This window comes from Lithobates pipiens, unplaced genomic scaffold (assembly GCF_037356315.1).
Source record: "Lithobates pipiens isolate NorthernLeopardFrog02 unplaced genomic scaffold, aLitPip1_a1.2 Scaffold_23, whole genome shotgun sequence".
NCBI lineage: Eukaryota > Metazoa > Chordata > Amphibia > Anura > Ranidae > Lithobates > Lithobates pipiens.
Genome location: NW_027507785.1, coordinates 253,072,208 through 253,098,178, shown reverse-complemented (window position 1 = coordinate 253,098,178; position 25,971 = coordinate 253,072,208). Strand labels below are relative to the sequence as shown.

Genomic DNA, 25,971 nt, shown 5'->3' with positions numbered 1-25,971 from the left:
ATAGCCCTTGCAAACTACTCAGACACATGATGTTTAAAGGGAAACCAAGCAAATGTTTGACTTCATGAGAAATAAAGTTCCACACAGTATTAACACAACTCCTATATAAACAAATGTGGTAAACAGTAACAAGTGTGTGGTGGGGCTAAAAACAATAGAATTCAACTTGTAAATACAAAAAACAAAAAGGCTGTGACATATTTATGAACTGCTCTACAGCCTATGGATCGTTAGCATTGATCTGAGATGTAGAATGATCCCTTTCTGTATCAGGTTATAATGAACCACAATCCTTTCATTACCTGTTCATATTTCTCTAACTCTGTGTGATAGATTTGTCGGATCTGGGATAATTTTGCTCTGTAATCTGAATGTTCCACTGAGTTGTCTGAGCCCGCTCCACCTGAGGCAGCGGCTGCTGCTGCGGCTGCCGCAGAGCCTCCGCCTTTTTCAGGGCCCGCTACGCCTTCCGCCAAAAGCATGTTATCCAACCTCATCAGCTGTGGATCTTGTGGCTCTTCCTCTTGTGCTCCCCGGATACTAAGGACTGAAAGAAAAAAAGGAGAAGTAATAAATGACCGCAAACAAAATGTATAGAACAAAAGTATTAACAATTATTGCTTTAATTAAATTTAAAATGTTCAGTTGCAAGGTGTTTAATGGACAAGACTTAAATCTGAACTCTGGGAAATCTAAAATCTATAATTTTAGGCCCAGGGTACCAAGAACAAGTACTTTTTTACGTACCTTGCTCCCACAGGCTTCCCTCATACTATAAGGTCGGTGGTCGCCCCCTCTCCTCTAACCAGATCTGGTGGCGCAGGCCCTCAAATGTCACCAAGAACAATGCAGGACCAATGGACCTGCGTTAACGTGAGGACGCCAAGAACTGGCACAACCTAGAGTACCAAGAGTTGACCCTAGAAGTGGGGGCGAGGGGAATAAGATAAGTAAAAGTGCCTTTTTCCTGTTCCTCTAGGCATCTTGCATTGCAGGGGAAGCCTGCCCTGGTGCAAGGCTATTTTTCCCCTTGAGTTCAGCTTAAAGTCCCCTACTTTTTAAGACCACTAAAGTGGTGGTAAACCCTGTTGCGCACTGAAGAAACGGCTCGCTAATGTAGTTTCTTCAGTATCCGTGCAATGACCGGCAGCTCCAATGCACATGCACAAGAGTGACGTCTTCACGGCTCTGGCCAATCACAGCGCTGGAGCCCGCAAACCCGGAAAGAGCTCCGGGAGGCAGGTTGCCGGTCACAGCGGTGTGCAGGGACTGCTGCAACAGCTTTGATCCAAGGTAAGCATTTCATAATGAGCTAGTATGCAATGCATACTAGCTCATTATACTTTTGTCTTACAGGTTTTTTTTTTTCCTGAGTTTACAACCACTTTAAGGGATTCACATGAGAAGCTTTAACAACCTATGTATATAAAAGAGAAGGAATGTGTGGTGACCTAAAACAAGCCACGCCAGATTCCATCCCCAGGTGAACACCAAGCTACAGACAGATAAGATCTCACTGGTTACCATGAGTTAAAGCAGATGTTTGTTCTTTGTATTTTATTAAAGTGACACCACTGCACATTGGTCAAGCTAAAGTGCACTTTGAAAGAAAAAAAAAAAAAAAAAAAAAAAAAAGACGAAAACGGGAATTTCAACCCCCAAGTAAAGATGCTCAATACCTTGCCTGCCCAGGACCAGGCAATGCTTACATGCTGTGGTGTGCTGGTCCCTGAACCTGCCATCCTCAGAGATTAGCAATCTTCCTCCCAATGTTGGGTGATAAGTCGCACATTGCCTTGGTTCTCTAGAAATGGGCCAATATCATATAAAATATCAAAGTGGGCCATATATCAAAAGCTGCTGTGATCACCGTGTAGTCCTTTGTGCACAGAGCAGTGAGGAACCTTTCTTTGCCTGGATCCAAGGCTCCATGCACACCTGATCATTTTGGAATTGTGGACAGAATCTCATGATTCTGGCCATGATTCCAGAATAGCGGCAGCAAAAATTACTTAACGGCATCCCAAATGCAGTGCGATTTTGGCACAATTGTGCACCAAAACACATAAAAATATGCACGTGGCTGTGGCAGAATTTGGTACATGAGCTTCTTCGGCGTGTTTATGGAGCGGGGATGGGTGGGTCCTTTCATATGAATGGTGCTGCTCCAAAAACTCATGCAAAAAAAAAAAATAATAATATATATATAAAAAAAAAAGCCTCAGGCTAACCCATGGCTCAAATTTCTGCCGATTCTTCCTGCAAATCAAGCAAAATTGAGCTGTGGGTGGCCTTGCTGGCACCACCTGGCTCAAACAACTTCAAATGAAAAATCAAAGAAGCTGGGTGGAAATCCATCAGCCGAATAGCAACCACAACCAATCAGATACAGTCACGTTGAGTATTCAAGCAGCGGCTGGTGCTGTGGTTGTTTGAATAGCCGGCAGTGCAGATTCCTCCGCTGATGCCGTTTAGTGAGGATTGGTGACTGATTTATTTCTTTTTTTCCTTTCTTTCATTCATTCCCACAGGCATGTATTTATATTGACCAATCTGACAAGCAGGGTGCAAGCATGTTTTTATTTTCAAAGTGCATTAATGCTTTAGGGTAGACATCCCTTCTTCCACAGTACAATGATTATAAGCAATTTATTACAGTATTATATTATACAGGATATATATAGCACCAGCAGTTTGAGCAGCGCTTTACAATAAAGAGAGACACAACACAGTTCCAACACAATTCAAGACAGGAGGGCTAGAAGGGACCTGTTTGTACGAGCCTACAATCTGAAAGATGGGTTCCTGACGAATCAATATGTAAAGATTTAGATCAGTAAAAAGCGAATCCTTTAAAAGTCTATTTTTTATTTTTATTTTTTGTTGTCAAAGCCTAAATTGAACAAGCTGAAGTTAGAAGCAGATTGGTTTCCAGGCAGAGCTGCCCCAGATTTTGCACATATTGGGGCATCTTCTGTGTGCCAATTCAAGAATCCCATTACACAAGTTCTATATGTTGTGCCAGCCGTGCCAAATCCCATTAAAAGTGAAATGTGACAGCGCGTGCACCATTACTCTCAGTAAATAAAAAAAATGTAATAATATATATATATATATATATATATATACACATATATACACACATACATATACACACACACACATACACACATACATACACACATACATACACACATACATATATATATATATATATATATATATCACACACACACACATATATTTCTTAAAGTGGTTCTAAAGCCTCAAGGTTTTTATCTTAATGCATCAAGGTTAAAAAATAAAACTTCTGTGTTGTATACTGTAGGCGTATCAGCACCTCTCCTGTATCACTACATTGTACAGAATGTGTATCCCCCATATGGCCACTAGGGGGCTCCTGTTCTTTAATTATCCCTGAACACACAGAGAATGCACAGCGTTTGCTGCTTGGCGTGCCACAAGGATCATCCTGATTTATATAGGAATTTACCACATCACAAAAACCAGCACACTCCGCCTTTCCTGTACTCTGTCCGCTGAGAACTACATTCAAAGCTACTATTCCTATGAACAAAGGAGAGGCACCAAAGCATCTGTAATTCCCTATTTATTAAACACACCACAGGAGAGCAGGAGAGGCAATTCAGCAGATGCCAGATCTAACTCTGCATTTACACGTATGTAGCATGACATTGAATGTCACATTTTTTTGTGGGGTTGTCTGGCATCCAAAATGCCCACATGAGGTCTAAATGTCGCAAATGCGCCAAAAGATGCTCATGAGCCTTTTTGAGCCTTCAGTTTTTAGAAGCACGTTCAGCAGCTGAGTCTTAAATAAACGCTCCTAGACATGCATGCAGCAAAACGCAGCTAAATCATGACTAAATGCGGCATGCAAACACGGCTAAACGGGTGTTAAACGCCGGTTTCAAGCTGTCAAAAAGAATAAATAAAAATCTTTCAGAAGAGGTGGCCTCAGCGTCCCATGTACATTAGTCCTTCGTGATGGGGTGAAAAATTAAAACAAATAGTTTGCTGGGAAAACTATAATTTCTATTCCTACAGGTTGCAATTTAGAAAATACATGTACGGTATTATTGATTACAGAACTGCATTAAGAGGATGAATTCAGCTTTTCACAAAAAAATTAATTCACATTTTTTCCAGGTAAAAAACAAAAAAAAGAAGTGCATTTATTTTTTGGGAAGCTCCCCGCTAGTGTTATGAAAGGGGAACTTTTCTTTTAAACTGTGCCATTTATATCTGTCCAGAGTTCAGCTTTAACATTCTATACTGGACCAGGAATGGACGCCATGAGCCCTGCATATAATGCTTTGCTGTAAGACTTGACGACAAACCATAAGCATGAATACGATGTAACGAAATACAATTCTCTGACCTGGCATCAGACATCCCCACAGTTACACTGTAATCACAGAAGCACTGAAAAGCAACACCAAACATATGGCGACAAAAAACAAAAAAATTGACACATTGCAAAAAATTAGCATTTCCTGTTTGTTACACGATTCATAATGTTACAGGCCTATACTCTATTTTCCAAGGTCTGTAGAGACCCCTTATGTAGGTAGCGCAGCAGCTCAACAGTATACCCCATATGCAGGTATTGTGGCAGCTCACCAGCATCCCCCATATGCAGATAGTGCAGTAGCTAACAGTATATCCTCACTCACTTTTGGTGACCTAAGAAACCCTACCTTCTGGTGCAGGAGACAATTTCCTGAATATGCCCACTGCATGCTTTTTGGAGCCACCTACACATACAGAAGCCCAGCTTATGAAATAATACCACTAACAACATTTCTATGACCAGGACCATACTGGGGTAATTACAAGCACAGCGGTTGGGCAGGGAGTTCAGTGGCACTGAGCCAGTTTTCGGTATGGAAAATCTGACATCAGGGACGCTCCCACCCACCATCATCCTCCCTTCATGAGTGCCACCTCAATTGCCTCTTGGCAGCAGGGCCCATTTGTGACCCTGTGTGCAGCACTCGGGATTCTGCTTTCTATGAATTACAGAAAACTCAATTAAGAACAAAGCGAGTGAACAGTCTGATTTTAGCACATTTGCAATATTTGCTGTATAGGTATTGGAGGCTCATAGATTGGGATCACCAGTTTCCTGAAATTTGCTCTTATACAGTGGGGGGAATAAGTATTTGACCCCTGCAGATTTTGCCCACTTACAAAGAAATGAAGGGTCTATAATTTGTATCATAGGTGTATTTTAAATAAAAAAACATGTGCTATAAATTAAGTTGCAGTTCAGTCAGCTAAATAGGTTTTTGATCCCCAAGGAAAACATGACTTAGTAGCTGGTGGAGAAACCCTTGTTGGCAAGCACAGAGGTCAGAGGTTTCTTGTAGTTGGTTACCAGGTTTGCACACATCTCAGGAGGGATTTTGGTCCACTCTTTACAGATCTTCTCTAAATCCTTAAGTTTTCTTGGCAGTGGCTTGGCAACTCGAAGTTGGGTCATGGATGGGTCTTCCAGCATGACATTGCCCCAAAACATACCACCAAGGCAGCAAAGCAGTGACACAAGAAGCATGTTAAGGTCATGAAGTGGCCTAGCCAGTCTCCAGACCTTAATCCTAATTTAAAAATGTATGGAGGAAGCTGAAACTTCGAGTTGCCAAGCAACAGTCAAGAAACATTAAGGCTTTAGAGAAGATCTGTAAAAAACAGTGGACTAAAATCCCTCCTGAGATGTGTGCAGACCTGATAAACTACAAAGAAACATCTTACCTCTGTGCTTGCCGACAAAGGTTTCTCCACCAAGTGCCAAGTCATGTTTTACTTCGGGATCAAATACTTATTTCACTCACTGAACTGCAATTTAATTTATAGCATTTGTTTTTCTGGATTTTTGGTTGATATTCTGTCTCCATTTAAAATACACCTATGATAAAAAATTATAGACCCTTCATTTCTTTGTAAGTGAGCAAACTTACAAAACCTGCAGGGGACTAAATACTTTTTTTCCCCCACTGTTGATAAGAAGGGTTTCCATGTACATAATGCAAATCCCCCATTTGCCTGGAAAACATTTCTGCAAAAACACGAGTGTCCTCATCTCCCACAACAGTACAACTCCTGTGCTTGGTTCCAACTGTGTGTTCTAGTTGTGCTGCAGTATCACAGCTTGCCAGCAGGTGGATCTGTAGTTTAAATTTGTAAGTCACATTTCCTTGGATAAAAAAATAAAAATAAATAAATAAATAAAAAACCCTCGGAGGAAGGGGACCTTTAATACAAGGAGGGGTCAAATCGGATTTCTATTCTGCATGGATATTTCCTTTCATATCCCTCTTATTTCACTTGGTTCTGACAGCACAAATTACCCAATAGATATGCATCTAATAATTTGATACATTTTGTTACATTTAAAAAAGGAAAATTAAGGTGCATATCAGTTTTGGTCAATTTCTAATAATGGGTAAAGTGGAAATATACACAATACAAAGGTTAAATAATAAATAAAAGCGCAAGATTAGAGTGTGGACCGCAGGAACTAATCAGAATGCAGCTGTCATCCTCCAGCAGATCGGAGGAAACAATCCACTTTTTATTTATTTACAGGTGCTGATGGCTATCTTAACAATCCCGAGCAATTACAGACAATGAAAATAAACAAGATTGTCTAGCAGTGCAAAACAAATGCTTTGGCAAAACAACCTTGAAAGAGTATGAAAACATTTAGGAAGTCTCACTTAAAGGGTTAAAATCACCTTAATTCACTAAAAATAAACTGGATTAAAAAAAAAAAAAAAAAAAAAAAAAACACACATTGTGCAGTTTTGAAAAACAGATCTTTGTTCAGGATGTTGGCTTTTTGGCCAGGCTTCGGGGAGGCAAAGCTTGGCCTAAAAAGGGATGGCATGTAAACCAAACTCAAATTTTTCTCAGCTGCATTACCAGCACGCCTTGACTGAACAGTATTTAAAAAAAAGGTGAACTAATCTTATAAATAAACAGAAAAACAAATCCTGACCTGAATCATTCAATTACTTTTATTGGGATTAAGAAGTCAAATGTGACAACACCACACATTTTTTTCAGTGTCTAAGCAATGCAATTGCAGTCTAATAGACCTTCCCCAAAAGGACCAAAATATTTGCCTCTAAAATAGTGGAATAGCCAACACTATGGGGTCAATTTATAAATATTTGTTGGACAAATGTCATATACATTTGTGCAAGCTGGATGAATTTTCTCAGATTTTTGCAATATATTAACCTGTAATCGGCATCTACATCAGAAAATATGACATTGGCAACATCCATCTGAAATACTTAAAGAAGAAAACATAACACATTTTTGGCCACTAGATGGAATTGATGATCATAGAAAGTAATTTATTAATGACGTAGTATAGCCCACTGTTGGCTGAAGTCACTCAGTCGGTCCAGGCTGAGGAAAGACCCCAACTTTGCAGTCGGGATCTTCCCAGAACCATGGACCGGCAGCTGGCTCAGTCTCTCAGCAAGCCGTTGACAGCTTAAGCCAGCCACGCTCCACAGTCTGGAGTTCCAGTAAGCACTGGAGGTGCAGAGCAGAAAGCCAGTGATTGCCAGTCACTGACTCACTGAAGACTGATAACCAACTTGGAAGCAGTGGGGGGCAGATGCAGCATTGAACCGATGCTGCATCCACCTAGGTTTTTTTTTCTTTCAAACTCTGAACTTCTCAAAATTACAGGGAGAATTCATCCAGCCTGCATAAATGTGTGTGAGATTTTTCCAACAAATGTTTCAATAATAAACTCCAACTCTACTAGGTTGGATGGTGTAAGCTCTGAAGCTTTTGGAGGTGTCCTCTGCAATTATGCTACTGCCACCTAGAAAAATATATAAAATAGACTCCCTTTAACTTCTTTCCACCATTATTGACTACATTTTCCAATTCTGCTGGTGGAATCTATCTTTAGGGGAATGTCACATAAGTGATCCCATCCTGTCGCCAGCGACAAATTTTGTTTTAATGGAGTCAAAATGCTAGTCGAACCAGCAAGACGTCCGTCTCCTTCTGCTCCCTTGCTAGCCAGGGAGGAAGCGATTATATAGAGGTAAGTGGAAGGCTGTCTCCAGTGTCTCTGCTGCTTGGCAAAACGTCGCCAGCGGCAGAATTGCCCGTATGATAATCGGGCAAACAAATTGAAAAAGCACCAAAAAAAAAAAAAAAAAAAGGACAAGCTGAAAGTTGATATTAGGGTTTTCAGTAGCAGTACTTGCTCTGAAAGTGCATGGGGAAAGGCAAGGAAATCAGATAAGAGTGTAGCCTGGAATTACTAGTGCGGCAATGTTCATCAACATTCCACAACAGGGGATAAGCAGGTAGGATAACAGTTCTGAAAAAACATGGTCACTTTTCTTTTATCTATACAGCCATATAATCAGCTGAGGATTGTAACGCTAATCCATCATCGGTAAAATATAAAAAAAAAAGAAGTTTAGATATTTTTTCATCTATTTAGTATTAGGAGTGTGGTAGCCTTTTCAAAAACACATTTTTAATCCGCTTCATAATAATATAACTACAGTGGTGCTATTGTTATATGTGATGGCAACACCTTGCTTGCCAAAGTGTCCTCATTAGCACTCACACTGAGATAAAAGACATTTCGGTTAATCCACTGTTCACTTCCAACTTTGGGGATTACTAGATTTCATTGGATTTTTTAATGCTTCACTAAACAACCAGGCCTGTACATGTACAACTCTGGAGATCCAAAGAGCTGGCCGAGCCTTGAATAAAACCTGTCAACCATTTTAAAAAATAAAGGTCATCCTTAACAGCATGGAACACACACTCTTAGGACTGGAATCAGAAAACTGCACAGAAGAGGCTACTCACGTTATCAAAGGTAATAGCAGCCATCTATTGGTAGCTGCTTTTAGGCTGCTTGAAAGGACTGACAGGTCCACTTTAAAGCACACTAGCCATGAGAAATATATGGGGTTAGGAAGGATAAAAAAATCAAACAAAAAGGCAATAAAGCACAGTTCTGCATAGTCCGTGTCCACAAAGGGGGGTGGGATACAACTTTAGAGTGGGTGAGATGTCTTTCAATAGATTGCAATTGATCTGCCCACTAATCAGAGGGTATCCATTTCCTGCAACAATCCAAAACAAGACACACGGATCTCATAAAAGTTGTAAAGGAGTCCTATGGTCACATGGATAGCGGAGACACCTGAACACCTTTCCCCAGATGACTGGTATTGCTGCTCAATGGAGACTTTTGCAGCAGGCCACATCCCTGGAGGTATTATCCAGCTGCCATAACTATATTACATACCCAACACTTGCCACGCAGGCTGCAAACACCTGACTGCAATCCACTGGCCTGAGATGGGCATCTTGCTCTTGGACATCTGAGTTGATCTACTTTTAACGCTATTAAATACTTCATTTTTATTGCAAGAGATCCATGCACTCTTGTCTTGTTCCCATCAGAAAAATATGAAGCCTTTCTAAAATGGAAAGAATTGTTGCCTGATTTGCGTCGGTTCTTCTAAGGCCACTTGTACACAGGGCCATCCAGCTGCAGCAAGTCCCCCCTGGTGTCTCAGTGCACCCATGAGGGACAGGTGCAGCGCAAAGCCCTGCTGCAGACAGCCTATCAAAATCTACAGGACAAGGTTCTGGTACACTGGTCTTCTGCCTTGCAGAACCTGGTCCCTGAAAACACAAGGCCCTAACCTACGGGTACCACTCAATACAGACTTTAGCCCCATCCAGCCACAGGCGGTCATAGACACTAAGGCCTGGTTCACACCACAGAAACGTAGTCTGGATGTATTTCTGCATGCACGTTTGATGCATTTTTGCTCCATTTTCAATGTGTTTTTTTCAAACGTTTCCTGGGTTTTTAATTTTTTAGCTGTAATGGGATTTTGAAGCGCTCCAATGTGGTTTGCCACGTTCCAGTACAAAAAAAAAAAAAAATGCAGCACCTTCTAATTATTTTTTGACTGCACTGGAACTGACCACACTGGTGTTATAACTATGCCATTGGAACCAATATGACCTACCGTCCATGTGATTTTGATGCAGAAAAAAAAAATAAAAGAACGCACTGGACTGCACCTGGTGTGAACTGGTCCTAAAGCTCCAGGAGGAACGCACTGCAAACAGTCCAGTATGCAAGGGACCCAAGTCACTTTCAGCATGTGACGGTTTGAAAATAGTAAAAAAAAAAAAAAAAAACACTTTAGATCTACGCCTGTTATGGTGCATTGTTAATATCCTTCGATCACAATGACAGCCAGGCAAATGGCATTTTCAGAAGCAGAGATTAGCAATGGCAGACACTATTTTCCACAGGCTTCCTTAAAGTTAAATAAAGCCTGTCACAAGGCTTCTCTAAAGGGTACTATAGTAGTAGGCATCATCTCTGCCTATCCTGATAGGATATAATCATGCCTATTTTAGGCAGGCCATACACGGTTTGAATCCCTGATGGTTCAGCGGGAACTGGCTGAAATTCGAACCATTAACGGGCAGGCTGAATGTGCCAAGTTGATCAATCGATCAACTTGGGTACAACCAGCCTACTGGATTTGCTTAAGATTATCTGTGGCTGTTATAGCTGCTAGTGATAATCCCCGTCTTCCCCCCCGACGGGGACGACTTCTCTTCTCCTTCCAGCTGGGAGAAGATAATGGCCTGGCAGGAGGGATTGCCCTGTCAGTACTGTCTGTGCCAATGGGGGAATCATGCAAATTTCTTTCCTGCAACCTGTGGCTGCAGGAAAGAAATTTGCACCATCTATGGCCAACTTATTAGAACCAATTGGGATTTTATTGCAGTCTGAGCTCCCGCTGGATAGATTCACTATTGTGAAAGAAAAATCCAAAATGTTAAGAGTTGTCATGAGAACAAAAACATGAGGGTAAATCTTCAACTGGGAACAGCTGTTCCAATGACAACGGCAGAGAATTCTGAGAGCTGTGACATCACCCGTAGGCTCCCATAGCTCAGTCATTGTTAGCGTTCCCTCCTCTCCCCTGCAGCTGCTGTTGACTGCCACAGGGGAGCCAGAGCTGCAGATCACGTGAACGAAGTGAAGCAGACTGAAAAAAGGCAAGTAAACACATCAATTTTTATTATTTTTTTTTACATAGGCTAAGCAGCATTGGTAGCAGTGGGAGGAGGAGCATTTTTCAGCTAATTAGTGTTAAGTTGGAATGCTCCTTTAACCCTATCCTACTCAGAACAACTTTTGCTGCACAAACTGTACATTAAGGTAGAAGTAAAACCTCCTATCTCTTACAACCAAGGAAGTTGCCTCTGATCTGCAGTTGCCATGGTGCTGTATATGCGATCAGTTGTGAAACCAGCCATTTGCTGGCTTTACAGTTCAGTTGAGAGCACAAGCAACTGACCGTTTTTATTCACGGCATGCCTTGTTTTTAAGGACCCAGTGCCAACATGCTGTCCAGAAGTCAGAAAAGTCAGAGCCAATGGCTGATTGCATTAGATAATATCAGAGACTGCTATTTTGTAACCAGTTTCCTTACGTTAAATTACCGTAGAGCGAGACTGTTACAAAAGCAGAGTGACACTTTCCATGATCTTCTTATTTTTGGAGTTCGGGAACTATTCTAGGAAATCACGTTTCTGGTCACATGAGGAGACAATGATCACATGATCAGAGCGGATGCTGCCTTACATTGAACTTCTGTGTATGACCATTGTTAGCAATATTCCTTTTCTTCTTTCTGTGGAATGGAGACAATACATACAAATATATTGTGTTGGCCTATTCACTCCATTGTGCAGACGAGTACTGTAACGAATCAAAATCTGCTAACACCCCCAGACGGTATCGTTGCTCTGTTCCTGTCATTATCCATTCGCTTGTTCGTGTATCTGAAGACAATAACATACCAGAACAGACCGGCCGCCGCCTGCAGGAAACTCTTCGCGTTGTTGTCAAAAAGGAGGGGAGAAATCATAATTGTACAATAAAAAAAGCCTAGCAATTTAGGCAAATTGCTATATCTGTATTTTTTGCGTGTTAGGAATAAAATTTCCTTGAGGTGACGCGGTTAAATCTTTTCTTTCTTTTGAAGCCAAATTGCATGGGTCGCTCTCTGTGCCAATCCACTTGAGAAACACTAACAAAGGCCATTTCTGTGTTAGGGACGGATCGGTGGCAGCTTTTCATGAATACATGAGAATAATTTGGTCTGCTGCATGCTGAGAGCTGGGGCACAGTTCTACATACTGTATTACTGGCGTCTGCTGGGAAAATATCCAGCCAGAGGAGAAAGGAGAAGGGAGGGAGACGGGGGATTAGCAGGGAGATAAAAGAGGAGGAGAAAGAAGGAACAGAAGAAAAGGCTAAGGAACGATGGAGGAAGGAGGAAAAAGAAAATGTGTTAAAACTAAACAGTTAGAAGGCCAAAGACCACAAAGGCCTGCTTACTTTTCACATTGGGGCAAAAGATGCAGAAATGTTACAGTGATTAGGCACAGGTCGTCTCACAATAACGCTAGGATCTTGTCCCAAAGCAGCTTCGCACCTTTCATATTTGACAAACAACTCAAGCAGTTCGAATCTGGAACGCCAAACATGTACCCAGTAGAGTAGACAACACATTGCTTACAAGCACACAACATAAGACAGCACATAGAAGTGTAGTACACAGACAAAAGCAAAAACGGAGAATGGGCATTGTTTAACTACTACCACTACTGCCTGATCTATGTCAGCACATACAGTCTAAGCAACATTGAAAGTAACCAGTTCATCCAAGACTGTAGTAACCAACCTGAAGCCCTCTGGCACTTTTTGTGCAGCCCTCTGGGCCATTACAAAATTGAACCAGTTTGCCAATTGCCTTGTTATAGCAGTGATCTCTACCACTCTATTGTAATAACTGAGTGACTTGTATAGCGCTACCTATGAGAACTGAATCGCCTCAGGGCGCTTTCTTGCCACCAGAGTCCATCTGCAGCTTTTTTGCGTGGTCCTTTACCCCATAAGGTCCTGACACGCTTACGAACACATACAACATTGACATACACATACATATATTAAGGCTTTTTTTTAAAAATTTTTTTAGACACGGTCTAATTAACCTACCAGCATCTTTGGAGTGTGGGAGGAAACCGGAGTACCCGGAGAAAACCCACGCAGGCACAGGGAGAACATGCAAACTCCAGGCAGATGGTGTCGTGGTAGGGATTTGAACCAGCGACCCTATTGCTGCTAGGTGAAAGTGCTAACCACTACATCAATGTGTCTCCAAGTCCAAGAATGGATCTTAAAGAATGTTCCCAGTCTCCAACAACTCCTAGGTCATGTTCAGAGTCTCGGACAATCTCCTGTAACATGTCTGCAGTCTCTGACCGTCTTTTATCCTGCTCATGGCCTCTGAACATCTCCTGCATCATGCCTATAGTCTCTGAACAGATCTCGCACCATGCCCATATTCTCTGACCAACTCTTGTATCATGTCTACAGTGTCAAATGATCCCTTGTAGCATTATTTCACAGAATTTATACAGCTCCAACAGTTTACACAGTGCTTTACAATATAAAGGGGGACAGTACAATTACAATACAGTTCAATAGCGAAGGGGTAGGAGGGCCCTGCTCATGGTGCTTACAATTTAAAGGGAGGGGTAGGTGGTACAAAAGATAATAGCTGCAGTGGGTGATCTGACGGAGATGACGTATAAGGTCTGGAGTCTTCAACCATCTCCTGCAGTCTCGGAGACTGAACATTTACTTAAAAGAGAAGTACAGTAAAACCTTGGATTGCGAGCATTATATATATATATATATATATATATATATATATATATATATATATATATATATATATATATATATATATAGCAAAGCAAATTTTCCCATAAGAAATAATGGAAACTCAGATGATTCATTCCACAACCATTTATTCATAAAGCCTTCAGTTTAAAGTACATATAAAAATATTATAGCAATGTGATAGGTTGTGTAACCATAAAATGTCCATTTACAAATGGCAGCCTCCACAAAGGGACTGAAAGCAAAATCCAACAGGAGCTACAGTGTTTAAAAGAGAAGAGAGGTACCTCTAAGTGTGGCAATATGGTTATATGTAATGAAGGTACAACATTTTACAACTCAAATGATTGATGATTAAAACTGGCACATCTAAGTTTGCAGACATCTTGCAGGGTAGTCTTCACGGTCACGACTGAAGATTGACAGCAGTGAGGAGCCGGCGGTGCAGAGGATGGTCTATGTGGACAGCTTTACCCTGGATGCCTGCATACTTAGATGTGCCAATTTTAATCAACCACCATGTGATTTGTTAAATGTTGTACCTTCATTACATGTAACCATATTGCCACACTTAGAGGCACCTCTCTTCTCTTTTATACTCAGTTGCGACTTGACGCTACTTGTATCTCAAGACATTCTTTGTCTATCAAGTCAAAATGTATTAAAAAAAAAATTCTTGTCTTGCAAAATGCTCTCAAACCAAGTTACTCTCAAACCAAGGTTTTACTGTATGGCCAAAGCTTGTTTGGTCATACTTCTCATGTGGGTCACAGAATTGCACTTCCTTGTGCGCACTCCTGTGACCCCGAATAAAACCGCTGTTGGCTGATGTCACAGAACCACCCTAGGCTCTGGTGGGATGAAAATGTTGGGATCCACCCAGATTCCTGACCAGCAGCTGGTTTAGCCTTTCAGCGTGCTGCTGAGAGCCTAAGCCAGCCGCTCTGCCCTTTTTTCCACTGACTGGAACACCAGTGAGTGCTGGAGGGGCAGAACAGAGCAGTGACTGACGGCCACCACACTTTGTTCGGAGCAGACCCAAGAATTGACCATATGATCGCAGAGTTCTCTGGCTCAGAGGTGGAAGGGAACAGCTGCAGCCACAGGCGAGCATAAAATGTTTATTTTAGGAGTACCCCACACTTTAATTTATGTGCTGCCCTTTGGCGATGTCTGGCACCACACTTGAGGCTCCCCCCATGTAAAGAAAGTTGACCACCACTTATTTAACATCTGAAAACCCACCCAATCTTTGCTATCTCATCTAAACCAACTCTTGTGATATAATTAACTATACTGCTGTCTTGGACACCAAAGACTATCTCGAGCCACTCTTAAGTCTTGGTTTTCAAAACTGGTAGTATTATACTTCACCTTTTCACTCCAAAGTGGCAAGATTGCCTGCAGGAGTTTTCATTTACAAGATCATAACAAGTGCGTACCTCTTTTCACTGGTTTCCCAGTTATTTATTTATCCTATATTATTGGAGAATTGCCACCATCAGTTGACTTTATAATACCAGGACATATGGAAGAAACAGGGTTTTGGATGTGGACATCTTTCAGCTAAATCTCATATGCCTGATTTTGCCAGCAACCATGCCAAAAATATTTTGGATGGAACTGACCTTTAACCTCCCTAGCAGTAATCCCGAGTCTGGCTTGGGCTGGGAGATTTCTAGCAGGAACGGTAACCCCGAGCCAGACTCGGGATCGCATTGCTGGATGCAGGGGAGGACACAGTGAGACTTACTTACCTTATCCCCTGGATCCAGCGATGTGCTCCGCGCTGTGTGATTGAGCTGTCCTCCGCTCGATTCACAGTGCCGAATGCCGCCGAGCTCCGTTCCCTGCGACGTTACGGTGCACGGGAGCGGAGAAAGGCGGCAAATTCAAAAAAGTAAAAAGACACAAAACACACACAGCACTGTAATCTTACAGATTACAGTGCTGTATTAAAAAATTACACACCCCCTTTGTCCCTAGTGGTCTGTCAAGTGCCCTGCATGCACTTTTATATTATAAATACTGTTTTTTCTGCCTCGAATTTGGAGATTTTCCATAGCAACCAAAAAGTGTACCTTTTTCAGTGTTTTAGGATTTGATTACATTATTGAATAATTTTTATTATTCTTTATTATATTATAAACTTCATCATACCTGGGATGTCTGCTAGACTCTGGTTTGAACAGATTTAAGAGCGTTATTCCTAAGAATTACAGGACTACAAAATAAAAGCCAGATTTCCATGCAAAATAATTGTACTGCTTTCAGCACCTAATTCCAGACTGAATCATACCGCCAGGGAGGTTAAATAAATGGTAGGGATCAGATACTTAAGACTACTAACCATCTGATTGTCAGCTGTGCTCCCCTTTTGCTCATGATGAAATCTCTGATGAATCGTTTTAGCAACATGCCCATCTCTTGCGCATAAAATGAGCAAACCATTCAGGATCCAACTGGATTCACCTGGGATCACCCCAATTTTATTGGCCGCGGTATAAAATTTTAAAGGTTTGTTTGTTTCTGCCTACTGCTTTCAGGCAGTTTTGATAAGCGGACCAGATCCTCTTGAATCCCATATTGTACCTGATCGCCCACACAGCACTCTATTCATCACTAAAAATAAACAAGCTGAAAGAAACATTAAATTGCTCTACTGTGGTTAAATCTTCAGTCTGTTTTATTTCATTAATTATAAGGTTAGTATAATAATCCACTAAATATATGTTGTACATTAAAAATCTAAAGCGTTAAATGCATGTTTTTGGAAAATGCATATTTGTAGCCCATAACAGATTTTAAAAACTGGTTAGCTTGGCGTATGCTGTACCATGTATGATGTATGCTGACCATCTGGAACATTATTGCCCACACCTGAATATCACAAGTCTGTACTGAACGTTTGAATCACATAAATGTAATGAAAAGGCCTTAAAGTCACGATCACACTCTGCTTTTCTCATGAAGAGCGATCCTCGCTCAGCATGAACTTCAGAGAGCCTTTGACAGGCAGCAAGGAGGCATTTTATTGCTGCCTCACCGCCTGCTTTAACTTCTGGAACCTTGCGATAGCATATCATTGTGGGGTGCTTGCAGGGCAGTCCCATTCACTTTAATGGGTTAAATTTGGTGAGAGCTAATTGGTCCCCTAAAAAAATTTAAAATTCATAGGAAAATCTTGATACAACCCAAACATTATGGTGGCGTATCCCCTCTTCAACAAGCAGCAATAGAAAACTGACAGGGGCTCTAATGAATCTCTACTCTATCCATAACTGAAAAAAAAGTTTTACCTTTAGTTATACTTTAACATATATTATTCTGCTCAGAATTATCCATTGGTTTTATAACATACCTTTGGACCACCTTAGACGTAAAATATCCTTTCTTAAAGCTGACCCCACCACCCTGAATACAGCCCCACTTATGACGCAAACCAGATACTCTTCCCATACTAGCATCTTCCACTTTATTGGTACAGGATCATTTACTTTAGGGTTGCTTGTCACCCAGACCTGGCCCAAAAAGTCTCGACTACTCTCCAACTCAGAATTCCAACCTGTTTTGCACTCTCCTAGGCTCCTAGCATGGCACAAAGATAATACCAGGGTAGCTCAAATAAAGAAATGTCCTTAACTCACTCAAAAAGCCCTCCTCTATCAACAGAATGCACATTATTGCTTTGAACATATTCTACTCCAGGAAGAGAAATTATATCAAATCCATCATTTTTCAAACTACGCCAAGAACTGCTTCCTGGGAACCTCAATTTTATAGCCAAGGGTGAAAAAGGTTTCCAAATATCCATCATTCTATCAGACCAGATCAAGCCCTCATGCCAATATACAAATAATCCCTATCAACTAGACTACAGGAATGTAAGAGATCATTAGATGGTACAGATGTCCTGATGACCTTTGATCCTATTACCCTTGCTGGAGATGTACCAGAGATAAAAAAATAAAAAAAAACGTACCGTGACCCATATCTGGGGAGAATGATTCCTCTTGACACCACATGTGGTCTAGTGTGTTGTTTTTTAATCAAAAATGCATGGATAGTGGGTTATATGATTTTTAATGGCATAGGTCACAGTGCTTGCACTTACAGTGCGTTCCAGTTCCAGAAAATAAAGTAGAACATTCTGCATTTTTCCTGCACTGGACTGTACTGGAACGGGCATCAAACACACTGGAACATACCAAAAACCCACAGGAAAGCACATATCCTCAAGGATAAGAAAGGGGGATTTCTTCAGAATAACAAAAGGTTGATTGTTGGCGTATTGCTCATGGAGCTTTTGGAGCCTATGGTATCCACCTGAGTGTCGTATTATTCCCCATGTCCTTTTTCGGATGCCCTGCTGAGTAAAGGCCTGGGCTGGGTTAAAGCCATATGTTTAAGTTGTGTGCCGATTGTCATACCACCTCCTACAGAGCCACGTATTTCATCTATTTGAGGGGCATATCAACATGTATGCAGAATCCTGGTGAATAGTGGAAAGGCCTGGGCTGGGTCAAAGCCATCTGCCCAAATTTGCTTACTATCTGGTAGGCGTGTTTTCTATGAGGTGGTGGTGGTACACTTATTTGTGATTTATCATCAGGTTGTTCTTTGAAGTTTAACTTAACATCACCATTTGGAACTGTTTGTGGCCTGCAAATTCTATGCGGACTATAGTAGCACAATTTTTTTCTCCTTCCCATTATTTTTGTGCTATATCTCACATTTAATTGCTGCTTCTGGACTGGTCCATCCATATAATATTGATCTATTATGTTCTATTCTTAGCGTAGTTTTTTCTTTTTTCTACAGCATTTTATGCGCTTCCAATTCTCTTTTTGAACTTTTGAAAAAATGTAAAAACTTTATATGAAAAAAAGGATTTAAGATAAACTTTAAGAAACTTATATTTTGAAAAATACCTGTTGCACCTCATGTCAACAGTAAATTAAAGCGGTAGTAAACCCGCACGTTTTTTTTTTTTTTTTCTGACCTGCAAAGCAAAAGGCATAATGAGCTAGTATGCACCGCATACTAGCTCATTATGAAATACTTACCTTAGAACGAGGCCCCGACATCCTGCCCGATCCACGCCGAGGGAGCTGACATGCTCCCTCGGCGTTTCTTCCGGGTATCGCGGCTCCGGCGCTGTGAGTGGCCGGAGCCGCGATATCGTCACTCCCGCGCATGCGCGCGGGAGATTTCAGTCCGGCCGCTCGGCCGCAGCCGGATTTTGACGGCGAGAAACCCCTTGTGCGCATGCGCCGCTGTAGTCAGCAGCGCATACCGAGGGGAATATCTCCTAAACCGTACAGGTTTAGGAGATATTTTTTTTACCTACAGGTAAGCCTTATTATAGGCTTTCCTGTAGGTAAAAGTTAAAAATTTGGGTATACAAACACTTTAAGTCATGGGCAAGCACAAAAACTTGAATCCAAAAATATACTTTAATAGCCACAAAGGAAAAAACATTCACGTTGTGTGCACCGAATGCCCTTATCATAAAAACAATGGTGATACATCACTGGCTTGTACAGAATGCAAAGCTGCAGGACAGGTCCAGAAGGTCATCCCATTACAGACTGCCTACACAAAACTGCAGTGGAGGGTGGTGGAAACCAGACCGGTCACCCTACGCAAAGAACAATAGCAGCAATTACTGGTCTTTATTACAGTAAACTTTTGCACAAAGGTAAAATACTAGAAATACATAAAGGACACCGAGATACAAGCAAGAATACACATCTATTGTTCTTAGACATAAGCCCAGATTTCAGCTTTACATTAAAATAAGAATATTAAACACTTAAAGCCATAACCATGAGGAAACCCGAGAGCCACTATCTTTTCTTTTTCATGGATCTCTGCAAGTGGAGATGCCTTGCTTTATAGCGATCGTTTATGTACTTCAGAAAGTCACCAACAAACACTGTACTCAAGAAAAAAGGCTTGGGGCCCTCATTTTTATCTGATCATTGTGGGTTCTTTAATGGCAACTGTCTTGTTAGCAAAGTTAGGCAGCTTCCTGGCATTTCAGTGCAGACACTAGGGGAAGCCTCATTGTCACCAGTCACTGCACAAGACATGTAGAGGTGACAGCGAAGTGACACTGTGTCCCAGCTGCCCGATCCCGCTCTTCTGAAATGGGTAATATACGGCATCATGTGTATATATGTGTGTGGCATCTTTCACAAGGCTATGCACTTTTGACTGGCATTGAGTTTATGTGAAAGTAATTAACAGTAATTAATCCTTAATTACAGTAATTAGTAGAGTCGCAGTAAATTAAGCCACATCTGGAGCAGATGAGGGCTTCTGAATGGCATGGATGCTACAGGCTAGGTGAGGAGGGGATATTGGGATATTGAGACGGTACTCACTGGCTGGTAATAGTCTGAAGGCAGACAAGACATGACTAGGGGATGGAACAATGATATAGTAGGAACAAGCAGAACCATCAATACAGTACATGTGGGCAGCTCGACTTCAGCACACAAACCGATTTACAGCAACTCTAAGGCTGAACAACAGCCAAATGGATTTTTCACCTTACAAAAAAAAAAAAAAAAAATTATAGGCGTTTATAGCTTATTGTGAACTAACAACTCTTAATTTCTTAAATGACTTGACTAGGCCTGTCTACTTATACATTGTTTTTCACCCAAGACTCACACATTTTTCTAATTGGATTTAATTCTCAAAATTTGTGAATCCTGATTGGATGATTACCCGTTGCTACTTATTTTGACACACACGTTGTGATTAGGCGTGATCCGCTGACACACTCCAGTCCAGTTGTGTACAATGTTTTATGGCCAGGACCTGCCGATTGGCTGCTTCCAAACACAGCCACGAGCCCTGTGTTGACAGTCAACACAAGGCTCTGTACAAGGGGAACTATCTCTCAGGTTCTTATCCCTGTTTTGCAGGGATAATAAACTAAGACATCTTTAGTAAAAAGGAGCAAATACCCACATTTAACCCCTTGATCGCCCTAGATGTTAACCCCTTCTCAGCCAGTGTCATTGGTAGTATTATCACTGATCACTCTATTAATGTCATTGGCGGTGGCAGTTCCCACTCAGTTCGTCCACTGCACTATCGCAGTCCTAGTATAAGTTCCTCATCACCGCCATTAGCAGTGTGTGTCTATCTCGACAGAGTATATTATATATATATATATTATATATATTATATATATATATATATATATATATATATATATATATATATATATATATATATATATATATATATATATATATATATATATATATATATATATATATATATATATACACATATACACACACACAAATACATATAGACGTATATACACAGACACCATACTTTGTAGGCACTATAACTTTCATGCAAAACAAACACTTATTAGGATTTTAATTTAATTTCATTTTTTACCAGCCATGTACCAGAATACATTTTGGCCAGTTTATGTTGAAATTCGATTTTTTTTAATTTAAAAAAAAAATGATTGGATAGGTTCTATAGCAGAAAGAAAGCTCTATTTGTGTGTGGGGGAAAAAAAAAAAGAAGAAGATATAAATTTAGTTTGGGTACAGTGTTGCATGACCACACAATTGCCAGTTAGTTAAACTAGGACAGTGCTAAATAGCAAAAAATGGCTTGGTCATGGAGGGGGCCAAAACATTCTGGAGCTCAAGTGGGTAAACACATTATTTGTGCTCAACGTATCCCCAAGTTTGACCCATCTTATTTGAGAAATGTTGAATATGGTCCTCTTTGCACTTCACCATTTATTCTGCATGGTACATAGAAGTTTGTTTGCAATACACACACACTGTACTTTTAACTGAAAAAGGTCACGTTGTTTAGCAAATCATATTTTATAACTAAAAATGAGAATCAGCATAATTTATATATATATATATATATATATATATATATATATATATATATATATATATATATAATCTCCCAGACTATCTAGCTAGAGATAGTCGGAGATATACACACACACCTCTCTGTGTAGCTGGATAGTCTTAAAATAGAAGTGTTAACGCATCCTTAAACCACCTAAAGGGGGCCTATAGATAAGCAAACCAGGTTACCTTACCAGATATATATGATATGAATAGACAGAAACAGAAAATCCAGAATGGACTGGCAAGGAGTGTAAAGATGCATCCTAAAAAGGCAGAGGACAACGAACTATGGCTGAAAATGGGAAACGTCCGACCAAACTGAAGGAATGTTCTATGCATGAAATAATGTTAGGAACAAAGGGACCTGGATAAGGCTTTTTTTATTATTATTTTTTTTTAACCACCAGACACCCCCACCCCTCCACAGACTGTGTCCGCCTGGCACATCTCTCCAAACCCTCGGGATACATTTCTAAAGCTGAAAAGGTTTTCCCTCATCTGGACTGTTCGAATTAATTACACACTTTAATGACATGAATTATTAATTTGATTCTGACTCTGCAGCTTCTGATTATCCTGCGCTGCCGACTATACAATTCCAGCTTCATTAAAACATCACCAGCTGCCTCCCAGACCGGCATTAAATAGTGAGAGCAATAATCAGATTATCTCCCTGGCAGAGAATACCCAGCACAGGCCTCAATAACACAATATGCTCTTATTACACTTATTCCTTTACACAGCAATCTAGCCAAACAACCCTTACTGACCTGAACAACTCACAATGTTATTATCAGACATCCTGCCTATGGTTAAATACCTTCATGCTATTAGATGGCTCACTGCATGGCAAGCCTGGAGTAGTGAGAGCAATTTCTGTACATATCATCTTTCCTGCCTCAATCCAGACATTGACATATCCTAACTATCCTTGTGAAATGACCCTGGTCAGAGCAGTGCTATCTTCAGTATGTGCCCACAACCCATAAATATGGTAATATCTTCATTTGTTCCTGTCCCCCTTCTGAGACCACCAAAGCCTGGACTGACAGATGTCTGAGACCCTTGAGTTCCTATGACCCTGGGCAGTGACCCGTTCCTTTCACTAAGAATATGTCACAGCTCATTAAAGTCACCCACCCAAAGACAGAGAAGCTAGCAATCTAAAACAAGTGCTCAAGCCGAAGTGTCTGAATATCTTTCAATACATACATCCCTTCTAGGATACAGCGACCACGAGCAGGCTCCTGGGATGAGAGGTAGGGAAATGAATCGGCCCTTTAATCCCAGCCTCAGGGTAGGAGTACAATTAAAGTGGGAGATATCCCGTAAGGAGGTGTTACTGACACAACAATGTCTGATTATAACGAGCCGTGAAAAGGTCAGAGCCTGGAGAGGCTACATCTCTCACTGGATGTGCAGCCACAAATACTCATTACACAAATCACACATGGACATTTCAAACGCTGACTGGGAGAGCAAAATAGTGGGTCACCGTGGTACTGTGGTCTCTCTGCTACACCGACTTTAATCACTTACATTTACACCGAGATGTACTGACACAACTATGCAAAATGAGAGCAAAGAGCATTTGGGGCAACATCTCTACCAATCAGGAATCAGCCTTTGTGAACCTGACCATTCTCAAGTTGGTCATATACGGTTAGAACTTTTTTACGTTCGGAAATTCTGAAAAAAACATTTGTTCTTACTATCACAAGTCAACTAATTGGAAATCCCTTAAAATTTCATCCAGATTTGCTATTTGAATGGAATTCCAGACATATTTTACAGGTTTCAATACAATTTTATGATTTTTTTCAAAATACACTCATCGTTAGAATTTTGTTTAAAAAAAAATAAAAAAAAATTCTATCCTGCTCCTCCAAACTGTCTCATCACCGCGGTCAAAAAACGAGCATCGAATTGACCCCTTTACATTATGAAAACTTAAGATGAACCAGTTTTATTGATGGAAGAGATGCAAATATTATTCTATAGAAAAAATTGCAATAAAGTGCATGGAGGAGAAGTCCCTTGGACTTTAAAGGGCAGAAAAAGGAGTAATAAGGAGTAAATATATATAAAAAATGCACAAAATGTTGTAAAAAACCACCCAACAATACAAATGCCCTTCTTTTTAAATAGCCCCTGTTCACATCTGAGCATTTTGTCATCTGAAGCAAAATACCAGAAGCTCAAAAAAGTACAGGCGGTTTCTGCTTTTTACATGGGTGACCTTTTGACCTGTACAAAATCGTGGCAAAAATCATGCGACTTTCTGCCTGAAAATAAAACGCTTGGGGGGAAAAAAAGAGCCTACTACATCTCCTGAGAAGAAAAAGTTACTAATATGTAGCAACTTTGATATAACAATAAAATAATTTTCAGCAACTACATGCATCTATTGTTCCCAATAAAAATAAAATAAAAAAAAAAGCTACACCAATATAATTTTTTTTACTTTTGGTCAAGTACTCGCTGATACCAAGTAGAGATACCTTTGCGGTGCAATTTGAGCCCATATAAAACGAATGATGTGAAATAGCTGAGAATAGCACAACATATACCTAAACAACATACCAGAACATATGTTGAGGCTTAGCCCAGTCCCAATAGAGAAGAAATGTGGTCATGTGACTAAAGTGATTAAAAACAAAGTCATTTTTATTATTTGTGTCCAAGCATTTGTTTCGTCGGCGTGCCCTATCCATGAAAGAAGGGATACAGATCTGGGTTTACAACCATTTTAAGTTGGGTTATTATATATACAGATGTGCTCATAAGTTTACATACCCTGGCAGAATTTATGGTTTCTTGGACATTTTTCAGAGAATATGAATAACACAAAAACTTTTTTCACTCATGGTTAGTGTTTGGCTGAAGCCAATTATTATCAACTGTGTTTACTCTTTTTAAATCATAATGGCAACAGAAACTACACAGATGACCCTGATCAAAGGTTTACATACCCTGGTGACTAGGGCCTAATAAAATGCACACAAGTTGGCACAAAGGGGTTTGAATGGCTTGAGTACCCGAACTCCCGAATGGGCTAAAATTGCAGTGCAAAGAATCGCATGTGATTTGAACAGGAAGGCATTGCGATTACTGTCCAAATCATGCAGTTTTCCCCACTGCTCCTGTGTGATCCCAATATAGAGAAGACAGGAAGTGGTATCTAAGTAGTACAGCAATGGGCAAACCGTTTATTTAAAAAAAATGTTATCATAACTCACGTTAAAAAAGTACAACATATCTTGCATATCAAATCCAATGCTCACAGGGCTAGAGGAGATGTAGGAAGTTCCAGAACCCTTGTGGGTATAGGGGGGAAGTGATGTCAGCTTGGAAGCAGACCACCTATACATCTCTTCCAGCCCTGTGAGCACTGCAAGCGGCCCTGGTTTTGTATTTGACCCCTATGCCTGCAAAAAGCTATAGGAGATATTTGTATAATAACCCAACTTAAAAAGGTTGTAAACCCAGATATGTATCCCTCCTCACATGGATAGGGCACACCGACAAACCAACTACTTAGACACCAATAGTGAAAATAGTTAAATCGCCTCAGTCACATGACCACATTTCTTCTCTATAGGGACTGGGCTAAGCCCCAGCGCACTGCATGTTCTGGTGATAAGGTATAGGCTGTGCCATTCTCTGCTATTTAAGACCCTCACCACAACCATTCAGAAGCAAGTTCTATGAAGTCGCTACTTTCTCAGAGTCCATCTAAGTTTTATCTTGTGTTGAGCCCATTGTTGTATTTTATGTCCCAAAAAGGATGTTTTTTTCAATGTAACTATGGAATGGTAAATAAATTGTATTGGTTTTAATAAACCTTGCAATGTCTTGACGGTACCAAGAAAATCCCGCTGCCCCACTCTTTTCCCAAAAAATTGTTCTGGGTATTGTTTAGGATGTGGGAACCCATATTTTAGAGATTTAAGTTTTCTTTGAGTAGCTATTCTTGTGCTGAGGGGGGGGGGGGGGGGGGGGGTCACTATTGTGTATACCAGGTGGGAAGAAAGAGGGGGGTACGTGGGGAGCCTACCCTGCTCGCAGAACACAGCTTGCTGGCTAAAACTGCATGCTAAAAATCAGACATGCTGGTTGTACCCAATTCAATAGACGTACAACCAGCCTGCCCATAGATGGACTGAATCTCAGCCAGTCTCTGCTGAGACAGTTGTGATAGATAGTCTATGGATAGCTTAAGGGGTGTAAAAGACTTGCAATAAC

General features: G+C 40.7%; 1 protein-coding gene across 12 annotated transcripts in view; it reads right to left on the bottom strand.

Moving 5' to 3' along the window:
• The window catches only part of PBX1 (PBX homeobox 1), a 205,490-nt gene that overhangs the window by 39,504 nt on the left and 140,015 nt on the right, over window positions 1-25,971 (bottom strand). For all 12 annotated transcript variants that reach the window (XM_077453035.1, XM_077453038.1, XM_077453028.1 and 9 more), the window contains one exon: window positions 303-547. In XM_077453035.1, coding sequence (XP_077309161.1) covers window positions 303-547 — 245 coding nt within the window. The remainder of the gene's footprint in view (window positions 1-302; window positions 548-25,971) is intronic.